This window comes from Ornithodoros turicata, chromosome 1 (genome assembly GCF_037126465.1).
Source record: "Ornithodoros turicata isolate Travis chromosome 1, ASM3712646v1, whole genome shotgun sequence".
Taxonomy (NCBI): domain Eukaryota; kingdom Metazoa; phylum Arthropoda; class Arachnida; order Ixodida; family Argasidae; genus Ornithodoros; species Ornithodoros turicata.
The window spans coordinates 24,199,085-24,217,788 of NC_088201.1; the positions used below are offsets into that span (position 1 = coordinate 24,199,085).

Here is an 18,704-nt window from a genome sequence, read left to right on the forward strand (position 1 = left end):
TTCAGCGCCTGGTTTCGTCTTTATTTATTTTGTTGCACGAAGTAGCGGACAAAAAGTTCGTGGATGAAATGAACATTAAATATCTATTAGCTATTGGCAAATATACCATACAAGGTACAACACACACATAGTTATTTCTTAACATTACTTATACCACAACCCGAAAACCAGAATGCGTGTGGTCTGTCCCTACTCCAGAAATACGTAGTGGATGCGTAATTCATCCATACGAAAAGCCCAATTTTAAAGAATTATATCAAAGCTAACGGTATACTAGAAGAAGACCGTACATGGGCCAGACCAATACCATACTGAATATGGTATACATTCATATATATATATATATATATATGAAACTGAAATACTGATGTAGCCCTAATAATTAAAAATAGGTTGTCATTCGGCCTAGTCGCCACAAAGATGCTCTGGTATTCGTATCGTGCAGGTAACTGCCATGGTGTCACAGTCCTCGAAAAAAGGGCAACACCTCACACGAGTATGTGGCAGTTCTTTTTCGTAGTCGCTAGAAGAAAAAAAAAGATAAAGAAAATGAAAAAAAAAGGAAACATCTGTCCGGCACGGCAGCACGGGCACGAAACAGCGCGAATGGCTTGCGCTCTGTTAGCGGCCATTCGCACACGTGTTATTCCAAGAACAGTTTCCCCTGGTCCGAATTTCGGCCTCTGAGTACTGATACACAGGAATGTTACGCACTTGCGAGGCTTTGAGACGGACGACAGATTTATGAAGGGAGGTGTTCTAGTCCCGGAACGAGACAGAACAATGAACTGTAGTTAGTTGGTGTCGGGCCTGCTCAAGAAGAAGGCGCACTCTTTTGTACTCTGCGCACTCTGTAATTTTCAATTAATCTGTGCAAAAGTGTTTTCCTGCTCAAACTCCACCTCCATCATCGTCAACTGCAATCAAGCTTTTCTTCAAGACTCTTCATCTCCACTGCGCACCTTATCTCGACGAGGGACCCAACTCATCAGCGATTGGACATTCTGTTACCGCAAGTTTAGTTTTCTTGCTTTATGTATATCGCACTTGTGCAATGTGTGAAAGTATAGTATTGTCAAGCAACCTTCTCTCTCATGTCAAACTATAGTTATTGTCTATGGGCGATCATTTGGTTGTTGGTTGCTTATAAATGTGTTTTCCAAAAACGATTGAGTGACTTGGTCTACTCATTGGTCGAGTGACAACAGAGCTCCTCCCGAGTGTCGTCGTGTCGTTGGGGAATCTCTGGCTCATCAAACCACGTGACAAAGTTACTGGTGTCCGCGACAGGACCTTGATGAGACGCTGACAGGGACTTTAAGCTGAGGTAACCATGATCTCTGGGTAGCCAGCCACACGCTCCGTTGATATGGATGTCGTATCACTGGTAGCCGCTGGGAGAGAGTTAGGATTAGAGGGAGCTGAGTTAAGAAAATGGATTGAAGAACAGGAAGCGAAGCTTCAAGCAGCAGAGAGAGCGAAGCGCGCGGCAGATCGAGAGGCTGCAAAGGAAGCAACAGAGTTACGCTTAAGGGAGTTAGAAGCGACAAACAAGGCTGAAGCAGACCTAATTGAAAGGAAGCTGAGATCACTAGCTTGAGGGTTCACGGCCAGCGCCTGCAGTGTCGCGAACCAACCATGTTACAACGCTCGGGTTACAAAAGGACATGGCGCCGTTCGATGAACGAAAAGACGATCTGCATGCGTATTTGCTTCGATTCGAGCGAGTAGCTAAGAGTCAGAAATGGTCGGAGAGCCATTGGGCAGCATCGTTGAGCCTGTGCTTGTTAGGAGAGGCGTTGGACGTGTATTCACGAATCGCGCCAGAAGACTACTGTGATTATGAGAAGGTGAGGGCAGGGCCGTTGGAGCGTTTTCGCTTAACAGTTGAAGGATTTCGTGAGATGTTCCGGAGTATGCTACCTGAAGACGGAGAGTCCGGAACGCAGTTCGTAACACGGATAAGCAGCTATTTCGGCCGCTGGATCGAATTCGCAAAAATTGTATCAGGGGATTACAAAGCGCTCCGCGAACTTATGATAAAGGAGCAACTTATTTTAGATTGTTCTAACACCGTAGCGCTCTTCCTGACATAAACTAAGCTAAAATCGTTCGAAGAATTAGCCGAAGCTGCCGATGGCAACATGGAAGCCCATGGCATCCACAATTTGGGCCCGAAAAACGAAGAGTCTCAGAAATCAAGCAAGACGAGTACAGACGTGCCGAAGGGGCAAGGAAAGCCTGGGAAAATACCGTTATGGGACGAAAGGGATAAACGCAGTCAGAGTAAACCGCCAAGACACGAAAGAACTCCGTCTAGATGCTACCTTTGCGGTAGGATGCGGAGGAGGAGGGGGGGGGGGGGGTAGTAGCTCATAAGCACCAAATGCTCATAACCTCCAAACGCTCAAAACCGCCAAACGCCCATATGCACCGAAAAAAAGTTGGTGGTTTTGAGCGTTTGGAGGTTATGAGCAGGAGGGGAGAAGCTGCTCATAAGCACCAAACGTCCAGAACAGCCGACTGTTCATATGCACCGAAAGGCGGGCGCCACAGTTAAGTAAGTAAGTGAACCGGGACATATGTTCGGAGCGGACCACGCCATTTGTTGCTACAGCCCAGGGAGCCGAGCGCCTTTCGAGCTAGAATCAAGTCTTTTGTCCTAGGCTGCCTCTATGTCTATGAAAACAAAGCTCAAATCGAAATCCATAAACGAGAAGGCGCTATTCGTTCTGGCTACATACAAGCAGGACCAAGCTGTTACATAAACTTCAAACTGACACCTTAAGCGGCCTTGGTAGTCGCCATTCATTCCACCTTTCTCACCCTATGACCTTGTTCCAGATGCGGGAGAGGAAGACCCGGCCTTTGTGGTCGCCCGCCTTTCGGTGCATATGAGCATTCGGATGTTCTGGACGTTTGGTGTTTATGAGCAGCTTCTCCCCTCCTGCTCATTTCCACCAAACACTCAAAACCACCAACTGTTTTTCGGTGCATATGGGCATTGGGAGGTTATGAGCGTTTGGAGGTTATGAGCATTTGGTGCTTATGAGCTACTACCCGAGAGGCCGGTGGCACGGAGAAAGCTCAAGAGTGCAGTCGTAACTGCCCCCTGGTTGTGCAGGACCGGGCCGAGCAGGGTGGCCAAAGAGACGTTAGGGTAGCCAAGTTGTCACAAGTGGCGTTGGAGGACGAGTCTTTGTGAGAGGTACCGGTTACAGGATACGAGGCAGTGCTCGATGTCGGCTTCCACACAACAAGTTGCGCAATAGACGAGTTCAGAAAATCCCAGACTGCTTAGCGTTGCTTTGATCTGTGGGAATTTACTAGTACGAAAGAAACGGGTGACCTCCAAAGTGTTCCGATTTCTCCCCTACCGGTCCATTGTCCACGACGTGTCAAGGTCAGCGAAAACGGAATGTGAAGGATTATTCTTTGACCCCCCGCTCAGCAAGTGCCCAGGATGCAATGCGTGCGCAGAGAGCACTGGGATTTTCTGAACTCGTCTATTGGGAGAGTTCGTGTGGCGCATTTTATACAGGAGTGAGGGTGTCCGTGCAACATTCATTCGAAGACGGTGGAGGGGTGATTCTTCAGCTCTATTGCACCGGCAGGCAATAGTAAAGTCCTGCAGGGGGTCAATGAGACGTACGAAATGATATGAGGTAGAGTCCGCTCGGAACTGCCGGGTACGGACACAGCGCCACCGGCGAATGTGCAGGGAGCAGACAGAGATCGTTAGGGGCCGAGGGGTGGCAGTGAGAGCTCTGGTAGATGTTGCGTCTCTTGCTATTGTGTCTGCGCGGGTGTTACCAAGAAGGCCTACGTGTCCCGGGATCCACTGAAGCGTCACAGAATGACCAGTTGCCGCGAGTGGTGTCAGAGCTTGCAGTATGAGCGTGTGGAGAGTGCATATGGTGCTGGGGCGAAACGATCCAGTGAAGCTTTGCTGTCAGTCAGAACAACCCACTGTGCAGCCGGCAGACCGAGGAGGTGCTGTAGAGCCTACAGGATGCCGAGGAGTTCTGCTTCCATAGAAGACATTGGGTATGGGAGGACAAAGGCTTGCTGAAAGTCACTATCAGGGATATAAAATGCAGCACCCGAGCTGTCTGCCGTGACTGAAAAAGAAAATGGAGAGCGAGTTGGAGGACTACAGGATGGTAGGAGGGTAGGATGGGTCATATAGTAAGCCAATGTTGGAGCGTTTGGAACAACAGAAGCGACAGTATGCGTTGCAGCAACTGCGCGATGATTGGCCACAATGCTGAAGCGTGCCGAAGCAAGCCTGAAGGGCAGGCCGATAAGGCGAGTGAAGCACAAAGTTCCCGTTTCATAACAAGAGAGCCAAGTAGTGTAGAAAGCAACATAGCAGAATGCTATGTGGAGCTGAAGAACGGTGACAGGGCTCCAGTGGCAGGGCTCCGGTGGCAGGAAATAGGGAAGAGGAAGGTGTCAGTGCTTCGGGACACTGGCAGCAACACCGTTGAAAAAGCCTGGTTCAGGATTCTCAACTCACTGGACACTTTGGGCCTGTTATATCTCGTAGATGGGACCATGATGCGGGTACCAGAGACAGTAGTGTACATAAAAACTTCCTATTTTTCCGGCGGTGTTACGGCGAAAGTAATGGACACGCCTTTCATGATGACGATGATGATGGTGGTAGGAGAAAAGAATATTAACTCGCTTCTGATTCCCGAATTCAAGGAAGGGATTATGTAGCTCAAAGGAGGGCTGGCGTTGCTGACGTTCAGAGTCTCGCTGAACATACCATGGTGGCCGTCGTCATAGGGAACCAAAACAAGGTCGTGGAAAGGCTCCTGCCGAAGCTGCGACTAACACGGTTCGACGGTGGACCACACGACTTAGCATCACTAATAAAGGCAAAAAAGGAGGATTCCACGTTACAACCATGTCATCGTAGAACAGGGCACGTTCAGCACTGCCACAATCCGAACAGAACGTTCGAGTTCATAAAGGAGAAGGCGTGCTGTATCGGAGATATCATATCGACAAAGGTAGGATACAGCAACAGTTGGTGGTGCCAAGTCAATACAGAGGCAGCGTCCTCCGATTCGCACACCAAGGCGTGATTCCGGGCCATCTCGGAATCAAGAGAACCACAGAGAGAGTTCTGACGGACTTCTTCTGTCCAGGTTGCCTGCGGACGTACAGCAATTCGTCCGATCCTGCCACAACTGTCAGAAAACCAGCCCAAAGGGACGAATTTCAAGGCACCGCAAGAACTACGACGTCAAAGCCCGGGAGCGCAAACTTCCCCCGGAAGATGAAATGCAGGTCCTACTTCAAACAGACAATAATAAATTATTTAGGCATTGGAAAGGCCCCTTTACTGGGGCGGCCAGGAAGAGAACAGTGAACTACGAAGTGGACGCGGGAGCCGCAAAGCAAGTATTCCACGTAAATCTGTTGAAGTTTGAGCGTCGCCGTGTGCACAACGAAACTGTTTCGGCAACCAGTGCTGTCGCGGCAGCTTCCCGATCACAGCCCTGGGCAATATCTCGACAAATATAAACTTGTTAAGCAGAGAGTACTCAGGCGGGACCGAATCTCCAAGAATATGATTTCTCTACCTTCTGTGGGAGCGATAATGTATAGGGGCCGATTACCCCAGTCGCATTTGATTGCATTAGTTTTCACGTTTGATTTTTCATGTTATGGTTGCTTATATTATTATGCTTGTATAATCTCCACGTGCATACATTCATGCATGTGGTATTACATTGTTGTATTCAATATGAACTCCTAGTGCGTCATCACGAGTCTGAGTGCCATGCTCTTGATTGTGCTTTTATGCTTCGATGATTTTTTTTAATTCTTACGCACCTTTACGATTTATATATATATCTTGCTACTATGTTAAAGCATAATTGTTTCTGCACCTCCATCCTCGTCAACTACAATCAGACTTTTCTTCAAGACTCTTCATCTCCGCTGCGCACCTTCTCTCTCATGTCAAGCTAGTGATTGTGTATGGGTGATTATCTCGTTGTTGATTGTTTATAAATGTGTGTTTTCCAAAAACGGTTGAGGGACTCGATCTGCTTATTGATCGGGTAACAACACAGCTCTTCCCCAGTGTCGTCGAGGCGTTGGAGAATCCCTGGCTCATCAAACCACGTGACACATGCAACTGCCGCGGTAAGATCGGTGTGCGATTTACTGCACTCGAGCATACAAAATCGCGGTGTTCCGAAGGCACACTAGGGAAAATATCAAATTAGGTGCTGAGGTTTTCGACAGAGCATGCCCACAATTTGAGCGTTATTGAGCGAAGTTTGAATCAGAGAATCGAAAAGAATCGAACCTGAACCCGAACCGAAAACCCTTATTAATCGTTATTTTTTGCCGAACCGGAAATGAACCAAACCGAAACAGTCGACGCCATCTTGGAGCTGAACTGGAATGAACCGTCAAAAAAATACCAGTAACCGGTTCAAATAACGGTTCATACGGAACTAAGGGCGGAACTTTGCGTGTTGTTTCTGAACATAAAAACTACATTTCAGTTCTTTTTTTCTTGTTTTATTACCTTCTTAGCCTTCCTGTTCGAAAAGGTCGTGCCCTGCAGGAATGCTCTGGGTTTTCTGGAGTCGCGAAATCAAAACAACAAAGATAAGGTCACAAAGCTAGTAACTTAACACTGTTATGACTACTATGTATTGCCTAAGACATACACATGAGTATACAAGGATTACAAATCAATGGGTAGCGTTCATGAAGTGACATACAGCCTAGCTATACAGGGTGTGCACCCTAACTGCGGAACTGATCGCTGACACATAGCGAGCGTAAGCTTACATGAGCCCCTTACAAAGTAAAGGGCCAGCCACCCTCATGCTGGCCAGAACGAAAAGAAAATACCAAGCATACCAAGTATTCGCGACTACTGACTGGTAATAAATAATTTCAACGACTTAAATGACTTAAGCTAACGTAGCAGGCTTAGTTGACTGTTATAGACCTGTTGCTCTGGGCCAGGTGGCGCAAGTGAGCAGCAACATCAGCGCCCCAAATTATGCAACACTCCCTAGTTTAGCAGACGACGCGGCACTTTCAAATACACGGTCCCGAGTTGTTCGCAGTTTTCAAGAAGCACCGCTTTTTCTGTGGATTTCCTACAGGTTTTGTAGCTTTCCTTGGCACCATACCGTTTGAAACACCATGCAAAACCCGCTGATAGAACTCCTTACTGTTTGGACCCGCGGCCGCTTGGGCCAGAAATGGCGCTGTGCAAACTTCAGTGCAACAGCCCTATATTCCTGCCGAGATTCTGCGAACAACCAGTTGGGTTAGTTAACCATGACGACATGAGCTACGCGCTGGGGCAGTCAACCCAAACCATGGTTATGCTCCTATCGTAACGAGTACTAATGTTGTCTCTCCCCCACATATCGCACAAAATCTTTCAAAATCTTGAACGACCGTACGCCTTCCTGTCCACTTCAAGCACGTACCACACAATCGGAAATGTGCTTTAAGCTGCCCGTTATGCTTGATTCCCACCCGTGAAACCCGAAACCGGTTCGTGAACTGAACCGTTTGGAAAAAAACCGGATCGAACCATTATAGTTGCCTTCCGGAGCTGAACCGGAACTGAACCCTTATCGTCGAACCCAAACCCGACTCTCCGGTCTGAATGTTACAAAGAAAAAGGACGGGGGGGGGGGGGGGGGAGAAAATGAAGTGTTTTCACATATTCCTACGGGAGAGTTACTGCATCACGAGGTCTCTCATACAAAATATAACGAACTTTAATATCCGCAACAGTTTTTATTTCGCCTTATTTCTTCCTCACCTTCGCCTTGGATTTATCTTGTTTCCTTCGTGCGGAATGAGTTCCGTTTGCACTTTTCTCGGTTCTTTCAACACAGGCAGCGTCATCGGCTGCCCTCGGTTGCCCTCGAGGCTCATTATCGGCGACCTTCCGAAGTGGTGCTAAGTGCTGCTCATTCACCCGTTTGAATAAATTATTTCATCCTCTTCTCTACTGTCCACCGTTTCTCGGTTGTTGTGGAGAGTACTGCACTACGACGGATATCACGTGAGCCAGACTCGACGAATCACGATCCTGTATATATCAGAAAGGTACGTGGATAGCTATATATAAGGTGAAGGTGATCAGACTCATCGATGTCAGAACCTCTCGTATTTAAGTCAAGGTGAGTGGCGTTGCCCCGCGTTTTACCTAGGTGAAATTTGACTCTTGAAATGTTGATAAGATTATTCTGCAATAAGAGAGAGTGTGTGTGTTATGATTGCGAAATACGTAAATTGCAGGAAGTGATATATTTTGCTTTCCTAAGCTCTTGATATTTTCCGCGCGAGACATCGTCACGAAAGAAATTTGTCTATCGCGCGCTGGATTGCGGATGTCTGAACTTGACGACAGCGTAAAAGTTCAAGCAGAGCAAATTACGTTTGCTTTGACTGTCTGGTTCTAACGCTCTGGTCCTGTTCTGTTTTTCTTGTTGCTCACATAGTTGATTGCCTTTGATATGTTTTCGTTTCATGTCTACTTTCTTTTTCTAAGAGGTTATTTTAGGGCGCCACGAGCGGAGCCCGACATGCCACCACATTTTCTCGTACACTACGCATGAAAGTCATTACGTCAAACTATTTCACAGCTTCTTAAAGTGTAGGGTGCTTGAATACTAGGTACCTCTGCGTAGGGTGGAGTCACCCTTTGTAGGAGCGAATGCCGCAAAGCCGCCATGTTGACGCCCACGCTCACCATGCATGAATGCTGTGCACCGATTTCACCAACTTTTTCAAACCTCCTCTGCTAGGTATTTGCTCAACTTTAAAATGTAGTGTGTAGCTCAGCGTATAGCTACACTTCTGCGAGCATGTCGCGAGCTGTGCGTGGGAGTCAAGATGGCGGAAATTCGTAGCAGTCGACGCGGTGGTCTTCACCCTATGCAGATGGAGCTAGCATTGAGGCACCCTAGAAAAGTTGAAAATGCAGCGATCCGGTGAAGGTAGGCTTGAAGCAGAAAGCCTCAGGTCTTCTACTTCAGCCTATTTCACAGCTTGACATCATATGTCTTTTCCCGTTCATGTCTTCTCCATTTCTAATCTGGTCTTGGTTAATTGAATGTTCATTTATTTGACAACTCGGTTATTTGAATATAGCGATATTCGATCGTGGTGTCAAACGGAACAGAATCGGAAAACGTTATTTTCGGCCGAAATGGTGCTGAATCAGAGCCATGTATTTGCTCACTACAGAGCAAAGCCGAAAAATAATCTTTACAGTTTTCGGTTCGTGAGGGAAGAGGGGAAACCGTGTTGCAGACAGCGGGGTGAAAGTGTACCTTGTCCACATATCCACCTCACAAAGCATGATCTCTGGCATTTCAGACTTTTGATTTAACGTTTCTCTCTGAAGGCCCGCCTGAAAGGTGATACGGAACAGCCATAATTACCTTAATTTTCTCAAACTCCCTCTTGTCTATCTTCTCTGCTTATTCTTTTGAGACCAACATGTACGACAAAGTTTTAGTACTTTTGTTTTTAACGCAAGATATTGGAGAGTTTTAGTCAGCAAGGAAATAGCGGGTGCACACTGTACATGCGCCTGACGTCCCTCGCCGTAGCTGAAGGGGACGGAGCACAAAACTAAACACTACGCCATTATTCAGTTCGTATGATGGATAACACAAATCGCGGCAACAACACACATGATATCAAGCGAACAGAGCTTAAATATATGACGTGATCTGCTTTAAATGAATAGTTATATAGGGCGTACGCAATAAGAACACGGCATTTTCTTGCGTATACTACAGCTAGAACTCTTCATTGATCCTGTTCGAAACAATATGAAACTTTACTCTGTTATTCCAGAGCTGAATCTGTTGAATGTTTCTCTGAATGTTCTGAATCTGAATCTCTGAATGTTTCCTCAATCCAAAGCGAAACCCGGAAGGTTTAGTTTGGTTACAGGATGGAAATAGAAGGCTGTTAACTGAGAATGATGCATTTTTGCGTTGTACACTTGTAGAACGCAATGAAGGTGAAGATGAGCACAGCAGCGAGTCTCATTACATGTCTTGTGCTAGTGACATCAGCCGCGACTCAGGGTTCTGGTAAGCCCTATTCCATGACATCAATCACTCTGTACTGATGTGCATTCGTGATGTCTAGTTATTTTATAGACGTGGCATTCCATGGCATAAGTATTTATCTTCTACTTTTATTGACGCTTTTTATCTTCATTACGGCCTACGGTGTCAAGATTTCTTGGACATAGCATCCAACACAAAAACAAGATAATGATAATGGTGTTTCACAGCGGCGATGCCGCATTTTGCATGCTATCAATATGCTAAAATTCCTGTCGACAAATGTCTCATGTCAGGCCATGTTAACGATATTCGTAAACTATTAGTTCCCGCAGGATCGTACGCAATTTACTGAAACAATATGGAAAGTGTGATAACCTTTGCATTTTGATGTCCTGCGTACGACGATACATTGAAGCTCGTCGCCTTCTACAGTCGGAGCTCGCAGCAGTGGACGGCCCTCCGCTCAGCGTTTCAAAAGTACTTGGGCCCTGGAATCACAGTGTCAGACACCTGGCGTTCTCCGCCATAGTGAAATTTTTCCGGGACATTGATGCAGACAACAAGTTTTGAGCCTATCTGTGTTTTGTGGGTTTTGCTGTTTGACTGTTTGCGTGTTGCCTGTTTGCGCGTTCTATGACATCTCAGTGTTTGTGTACTTGCTTTCTGTCGGAATCACCACCACCACTAATCATCAGCATCAGCATCATCGCCACCATCCTGCTCACCTTCATTGGCATCTACATTCCAGGAGTTTTCCACTAAAGTAACTGGTGCAAGTGATGTGGAGATGCGGGCCTCACATTAGTGAAGCCAAAATCTCCATTTTATTTTTTCATTAAAACCAAACCAAACCAAAAATTTGCGCGTGATTTATCATTCTTCATGATCGCCATCACCAACAATTATTGCGCATCACTGTCTGTACCGAGTGGTTCTACTTATTCCTGATTTACTTGCTATACATCTTCCTTAATTTGAATAATAGCCCTAATCCTGTCTTGCAGCGTGTGGAATGAAGGCACTCAAGTCTAATCAGGGAGCAGAATGGCCTTGGCTGGTGAGTGTTATTCAGATTATAATTTATCATTTCCATATAAAATCACTACCGTGCCTGTACGCCGCCATCAACAGTTATAGCCACAAGGGGTTATCAACAATAATAACTACAAGGCGATATTAATAGTAATATAGCTACGAGGCATGTTCTCGTCCTATACATGACACGTTTATTAAGCAGTGTAACCGGTGCAGCATGTCTACCGACGTAACGCAGTTCGTTCGTACTGTACTACGCAGGCATCTGTCATGGAGTACAATTCTGGAAAAACGCCGGACTACCTTTGTGCTGGAGTACTCATCAGTGATCATCACGTCTTGACAGCCGCTCATTGTTTTGATGGCAAGTCATTGTAAGATGTGTTACTGCATACTGTCTACGTAACGCAAAATACATAAGAGCTTGAATGTTGTAATCTGTTGCTCTCTCTCTCTCTCGGTTGATGTGAGTCAGTAGCTTTTCTACTCGCTCTCAGTGTAAGCCTGCGGCGCAAAGACTACCGGTTCCCATAATACTAAATGCTCACGCAAACGGGATCGACAGAAACATACAATTGTAGACGGACACCGCAACGAAACAGAGCAGTGATTTAACGCAAGTACTTCGCGCTCCTGGTCCCACTTAGTTGCATTGGTTGCCCACAATGATTCGTAGACAAGTGACTGCATAGACGTAATTATTATGTTTATGGAAACGTACTGTTGGGGACACGGTTAGCTAAAATCGCCTGTCAGTATCTCGCCGTTTCATATTACCTTGCTTGCGCTTGGAAGTGTTGCGCCAATATTGTATTTGAAGGTGGACCGTGTGCAGCACGTGTTTATTATTCGAAAGAAGTCTTGCAACAGCTGTATATTTGAAATGCGATAAACCACGGAGTGCTGATTTTAGACAACAGTGTCCCTTACAGTACATACCTAATTCCACTTATTCCACTGTATAACCGCTATGGAAGAACCTGGTACAAAAATTTGTTAATGGACTCAAACACTCTTGAGAATCCGAAAGCAAGGTGTAACACATTTTAAGGGGGTTCCAGTACGTTGTCGAAGCGCTGTATATTTTCTATTTTGTAATCATTTATTTCTGTACTTGACACATGCAAAGCCTCGAACCCATTCACAAAACTGATTTCATGTGCAGAGACACACGTCGTTACTCAGTGCAACTGGAGTCGAAGTCCACAGATTCTGGAACTGAGTACAACATCCAGGTTATCACCCGGCATTCGTCCTACATTCGGGGAAGGGCATACGGCGATATCGCTGTGCTCACCCTACGCTCTAATGTCCCACCAACGACATCACCTGTCTGCCTGCCTAGCACCAGCGAGACTTTCGCTTACAAGCCCGCTTATGTAGCTGAATGGCTACCGTCGTCCCCAGGTACTGTTTCGTGCTGCCCTCGTTATATACGGTGTCGCTAAACGCGCTGCAACTTTGACAGGCGGACCGCACCTCCTGAAGTCCCAACGGGTGCTCATAGCCGACAACACGGTGTGCAAGGTCCACTATTCCACGCAGAAGCTTGTGCCGATCAACCGAGGACTAACTCGGGCTCACCTTTGCACTGATCTTCGTAGTTTGCAGGGGGACTGCAATGTAAGCGTCACGTAATAATAGAATGTAGAAAACATGCTCTGATATCCTGTTTCTGTACGCCATTTCAGAGACTGAGTGCCTCTCCTTTGATGGTGACTGACACGAGCGTGACGTGGTCCGTGGTTGCTATTGCTTCATATCGTCCAAAGTGTGAAGAGGACACTGATCCTGGCGTCTACTCTCGTGTATCACTCTATGTGCCTTGGATTGAGAGGATTCTGAAAAGCTGAATGATGCCTATTCGGGTGCTCTGGAAGCACGAGATAATATTGGAGAAGAACATATGGAATAGCTGGAAGTTGGAGAAAAAGAAAACATGTGGGAGAAAGTATGTTGGAAGGAGGCAGCGGAAGTCAAGGGTTCAAAGGAAGCGAGTTTTCAGGGTAGCATCAGACAGTTTAGCTAGCGACGTTGGTCATCATGCACTGGGAACGGATATAGCAAACATTTGATGCGATAGAAACACTAAATATTTCTAGAAATATAGTCTTCACCAGATCTGGGCATGTCTTGATTTTGTTCTGGGTTCGTAAAATTATCATGTCTAGGAATAGACTAGAGCATTGATTTTTAAATTGGTTCTAAAATAAAAGTACGCAAGAAATAACTGTGCAAGTGCACAAACACAGCCATAACTTTCGTTCAGGGGCTGCGCATGCAGCATGCCTCTCCTTTCCTTTGCCGCTTTCCTTATATATGGGTCCAATGCATATATATATATATAGGGTGAGGTAAAAGGATTATCAAACGGCCACGAAGTTTTACAGAAGTTCTAAAAAAGACGCGGAAACAGATTTTAGAGAAGTTACAAACACTAGTTTATTACATGGGGAGACGTTAAAAAGTAAAATGGGCAAGGGGTCGACGTTTCGACAGTGGCACTGTCTTCGTATATATATATAAATGGGCCCAATGTGTGTATTGCAATCTTCAATAAAAAAAAGTACTCGAAAGAACGCACAGTGTTCAATCCTTCAGTCTTCAATAAAGGTATGCGCTGCGTGACTACACTTTTGAAACGATAGACATATATTCCTGCGATCCTTTACTTCCACATTTAATTCACGGTAGCCGTAAATCGAGCTGCGCTCCATTGTTTCAACCCATCACCAACCAGCCGAAGAGATCAACGGAACGGTTCAAGGCCCATCCTCCACAAGGACTTGTGTAACTGCATACATGGCAGCCCTAAGAACGAAACTTTGGTATACCTTGCGGGTTTCAGTACACGTATCTTTCAAGGAATTATAGCCCACGCCACTATCACGATACCCAACCGCATGTTTCATTCTAAGCAAGTCGATTTATTACCCTATCACGACTTTCTCGTATTTACCTTTCCCATCCAACTGTCCGCTGAACGGTTTCCACTTGTAAGGTAAGGCGTGTCCCGGACCTTGTTATTGGTCATACCTGCTAATTATCCTCAGAACATACGAGGGCTAATACGACCGTTTCCCATTCACCTCGTGCCGACGATTCGTACCCTTGCACTTTTTGCAAAGGGTGCGGTACTTTCGGAAAAGTTACGCAGAGGGACTTCCATCACGTGATAAAAAGTGACCTATCACAGTACCCTACGGGGCAGGTATATAACAAGTGGATAATTGTAATCGTCGTACAACGCACGAGGGACAGGTTGCCCAGAGTCAAGGTGAGGTTTTGCTGTCCGATTATACGTGGAATTAACGATGCAGCTGGAAGAGGGGGAAGAGAGAGATGCAGAGTTGCCGTCATAATAATGTGGCAGGCAGACAGCACTGCGTTCCACATTACTTGTACAACTCGATTGATTTCGTCTTACAGAAAGCTGTAGGAGATATTAGAGTGTTTTAGTAGATAGGGGGAGGTGTTCAAGATAACCGTTCCGAAGACACAGTAAGCCGATCACGGTATTCCTTTGGAACGGTTGACATTTCGTGGCTGATTTTTGATTCCCACAGCTTCCTCTGTCGTATCGTTCCATAGACGAATTCCATAGTATGTTACTATTACGGAGTGTTAGTAGATCTGACGTACTCTACGATATACGATACGATAAAGGAAGCTATCAAATCCAAGCTAGACAATGTGACGTCAGCCACTTCAAAGGAATACCACGATCGGCTTGTCCTGTTTTCAGAACCGTTATCGTGAACACCCCCCGATCTACTAAAAAAATGTTTCAGAAGAACAGGAGTGTGTGGCATTAGCGAGTTTTAGTGAATCGATTTCCATGAAGCGGTTCGCCTACGGTATCGCGGGGGACCAATGAGAAGGGGAACTGGCTCCAGAGCGTAATCGTCTGGTTGGGTCACGGCAAAACCGTTCGCGAACCGTTTGAGTAAAAGCGATTCACTAAAACTCCCCGTTATCGCGTCAATGCCACGTGTGTAGTTTCTTAGAACACGCCGGAATACGATGCAGAGGCTGAATGAACAATTAGAACGAACACAGCATTTAGGCCTCACCAACGCCTAACCAATGATTTCCAGGACGGCAGTTGTCGAAAAGTCAGCGAGTGCCGGTAGAGGGAGTCGAACCCACAGCTCTCCGACTGACTGGCAGCTAGGTGTGCTACCACTACACTAAGCCGACATCGCCCTTTGTCAATGCACCACGAGCGCGCGATGACGACGTTATTTCAATCAATAATAGACTAAGTAAATGGCAGCGTACGTTATATAGGTGCTGTAAAACGTAGTAATTATAGATGTTGTATACTACTATAGTTAGCACGTACTGTTAGTAGTACGATTACGAACGTGGTAATCCAACGCATGGCATAGTGCCATACATATGCATTTGCACATCGCTCATTTTAACCATTAAGTGTATTTAAGCATTATGCATGCATGCATACGTACATACATTACCTACACATAGCACAACATCTCATGTACATTGCAGCTCATCGTTGCTCATATATGCATTTGTAATAGGCTTTTTGTTTGTATTCAAATGTTTACTAAACCAGATTGTTCTTGCTGAGTGAAAAAAAGAAAAGAAAGAACAAGTGGGCGTAGCGTAATGGTAGCACACCTAAGCGGTAATCAGAAAGGAGCGACTTCGATTTCTACCACCAGCACGCGACGTCTTTTCGTCAACTATCGTCTTGACCCGCAGTTGAGAACTCAACTCACCTCAACACTGGTCCATTCTAGGATAAACTTCCAGATTGAACATGAACGTTGCAACCTGCGTCATCTGCCTGCTTCTGGCGACAGCCGTTATTGCCCAAGGTGATCTTTAGCTAAGACATGTTTGATATCTCTCCGATGGTAGCAAGGATCACTACACGTAAACTATGAACACGTGTCTCGTTTCAGATTGCGGCTCGAAGGGACCTCGGTCGAAAACTGGTGGAGAGTGGCCTTGGCTGGTACGTTCGTCATTCAATGTTCTTTTTGTTTGTTTTTTTCATGTTGAAGTGGGTTATGAGATTAAGAGTGTGGTCAGATTTACGAAGTAACCAATAAATGTGTCTTACAATTAGAATTAGCCGCACAATACTCCTGTAATAACTAATGTTTCCTGACAAGACTGGCAATCACCAAAATGAACACCAAGGATATAGCACCATCTGCTATTTTATGTGAGACAGATGTAACAGTACGCTTCAATGTTTTTTTGTTTTTTTTTTCTAGGCTTCCATCGTGGAGTTCTCATCTGGCAGGACGCCCAGCTTCCTTTGTGCAGGAATCCTCATCAGCAGGAGCCACGTTCTTACAGCATCGCACTGCTTCGATGGAAAGCCACTGTAAGCATCCTGGCAAGAATATATTTAAGTGGTATATGCACTTCTTCAGTATACTATGTGCACTCTTACTCCACCGAACTCGAAATGAACATGCCAACCGTTTATTTTACTTAGGAGCCCTCGGCGATACGCGGTGCTATTGGGCGGTGCATCGTCCGACACTGGCGCAGAGCACAACATTTTCTTCATCACCCGCCATCCGTCGTACGTTCGTGGAAAGGCGTACGGCGACATTGCTGTCCTCACACTCCGGGAGGATGTACCAGAGAGCACCTCCTTCATATGCTTGCCGAAAGCTGGTCAAGCATATGAATACAAGCCATCCTTCGTGTCTGAATTCCTGCCCAAAAAACTAGGTACTGATTGTTAGTGTCCGTAGCGAAACGAAGATGTAAAGTAAAACTGATTGAATTCGAGAAATTTTTAGCAGACTGTGAAATTCACATTTTTATTCTTTTAAGACTTGAATCGACTATACTTGTCATTCCATTAAGCGCTCTGCTTAAAATCTGACTGACTGACTTAGGCACGAAGCGACCTGCGACGGACTCTTCGATATTTCCGTTTAATAAAAAAACTCGCTTTTTAATTGTTTTCAGGAGCTAGCGACCCGTTCGCGCCCAGGTCATCGAGAGTACTGATCGGAGCAAACAATGACTGCCAGAGTCACTACAACGGGAAGGGAGTCACTGAGATCGACCAGGGAATCACAGACTCTATACTGTGCTCTGACCTTCGTGGGAAACAGGGAGAGTGCGACGTAAGCTTGAAACACACTATGATACTCTGACTTTTAAAATATGCCGTACCAGCATGACGAACAAAGAATTATGCCAGTAAGGTTAGCTATGGTAAAGTATCGCGAGAAAATATGGTATATCAGTAACCACTAATTTCTTTATGTTTTAGTCAAAATAGGTTTTACACCTACACGTGTAAAAAGGCCCTTTGCAGACAACCAGAGTGTACTATTATGCCCGCAACAACCTGAAAACTTGTATGTTGTAAATATTTGCAGAGACTTACTGCATCTCCACTCATGGTACCAGACACTAGTGTGCGCTGGTCTGTCGTTGGAATTGCAGCGCATCGTCCAAGTTGTCTAGACCAGACAAACCCTGGAATCTACACACGTGTCACCTACTACCTGCCTTGGATTCAAGATGTCATGAATAGTTGAACGGGGGAAGTGCCACGATAACCTAATGTAACACATTTTTCTGGCGAGAACGACACACTCATCAAAGGATGTGACTGTGAATGTCACCAGAAAGAGACTGAAGATGCCCCCCAACCAAGAGGATAGTCATCACGAAGTACGGTTGTTGTTTACACAGAGACTGCTAAGCAATCGAATACGTTGTTTCGATGAAGTGCATGCCTTGATGGCGTCTTATGAATGTGAAGCCAAAATTCTTTATTATCATGCAATAAGCTTTTATGATGTAACATTGTTATGGAAGTCTGCCGAGGAATGGCGAATAAAGAGAACTGTTCGGCTCTACAGGTTTTCTTTTCATGACAGTGAAATATGTCAGTCTAGCATTTGGGTCCAACTGTACAGCATGGAAGTGCTGGTCATCAGACACGAATCTCAACGAATCAGCAATATATGAAAATGTGGAAAGCGGGCCACGATGCACACAAGAAATTTGACTATGGGGCTCCGAGCGCTGTTCTCCTTACAGCTCAACCACTCATTACCCGTCAGTTTTTATCGAGTCAAATGGCCGTTTATGTAGTCGGTCCAGGCCGACACAAAGGTCACGTCGACGGGAATTATATAGAGTGCTGTAAAGCAAGGTCTACGTGCTGTCTTCAGTTTCTCCACGTGTGCGAGAATATGACAAAGTCACATTACCAAGGACTATCGGAGGATCCTCCGCACTATGCAAGGTGGTCTGCTTGCACAGACCACCACCAATTCTGCCAAGCGTTGTTTTGGCGTCGCCTATTACTCCGCGAAACACACGTGTGGTGCACATAAGCAAAATGCGAAGTAAACGCAAGTCAGTGTAATCATTGAATCCGTGCTCTCTGAATGATCTTCATATGGTGCAAGGAAGGGCTGTGATCAAATCCAGCAGAGAAGGAATGGACAACGCCTTAAAGTGGACTGATTCCCTGTATAACTACTGTATTGAAAATTTACCGGCTTCTCACATGTCATGTGTGGGTTAAAGATTCCGGACATGCGATAATTTTGAAGACTT

At 45.7% G+C, this 18,704-nt stretch overlaps 2 protein-coding genes across 2 annotated transcripts; both read left to right on the top strand.

The window, feature by feature from the left end:
* The first annotated feature begins 8,046 nt into the window (after window positions 1–8,046).
* On the top strand, window positions 8,047–13,250 carry LOC135397680 (clotting factor B-like). Its single transcript, XM_064629289.1, has 7 exons — window positions 8,047–8,112; window positions 10,031–10,115; window positions 11,099–11,151; window positions 11,391–11,503; window positions 12,295–12,536; window positions 12,598–12,752; window positions 12,821–13,250. Exons 2-7 carry the CDS (start codon window positions 10,037–10,039, stop codon window positions 12,980–12,982), a joined length of 804 nt encoding a protein of 267 aa, XP_064485359.1. The 5' UTR covers window positions 8,047–8,112; window positions 10,031–10,036; the 3' UTR covers window positions 12,983–13,250.
* A 1,000-nt stretch (window positions 13,251–14,250) lies between these two features.
* On the top strand, window positions 14,251–17,997 carry LOC135397690 (clotting factor B-like). Its single transcript, XM_064629300.1, has 7 exons — window positions 14,251–14,406; window positions 15,896–15,973; window positions 16,061–16,113; window positions 16,379–16,491; window positions 16,606–16,847; window positions 17,091–17,251; window positions 17,510–17,997. The coding sequence occupies exons 2-7, from the start codon at window positions 15,916–15,918 to the stop codon at window positions 17,669–17,671; spliced, it is 789 nt and encodes a 262-aa protein (XP_064485370.1). The 5' UTR covers window positions 14,251–14,406; window positions 15,896–15,915; the 3' UTR covers window positions 17,672–17,997.
* Window positions 17,998–18,704: the final 707 nt, after the last annotated feature.

Excerpts from the sequence above, each read along its gene's own strand:
- LOC135397680 (XM_064629289.1), top strand. The coding sequence starts at position 10,037 with ATGAAGGTGAAGATGAGCACAGCAGCGAGTCTCATTACATGTCTTGTG. Across the intron at positions 11,504-12,294 it reads TGTTTTGATGGCAAGTCATT|AGACACACGTCGTTACTCAG; the intron begins GTAAGATGTGTT and ends TTTCATGTGCAG. Across the intron at positions 12,537-12,597 it reads ATGGCTACCGTCGTCCCCAG|GCGGACCGCACCTCCTGAAG; the intron begins GTACTGTTTCGT and ends CAACTTTGACAG.
- LOC135397690 (XM_064629300.1), top strand. The coding sequence starts at position 15,916 with ATGAACGTTGCAACCTGCGTCATCTGCCTGCTTCTGGCGACAGCCGTT. Across the intron at positions 15,974-16,060 it reads GACAGCCGTTATTGCCCAAG|ATTGCGGCTCGAAGGGACCT; the intron begins GTGATCTTTAGC and ends GTCTCGTTTCAG. Across the intron at positions 16,114-16,378 it reads GTGGAGAGTGGCCTTGGCTG|GCTTCCATCGTGGAGTTCTC; the intron begins GTACGTTCGTCA and ends TTTTTTTTCTAG.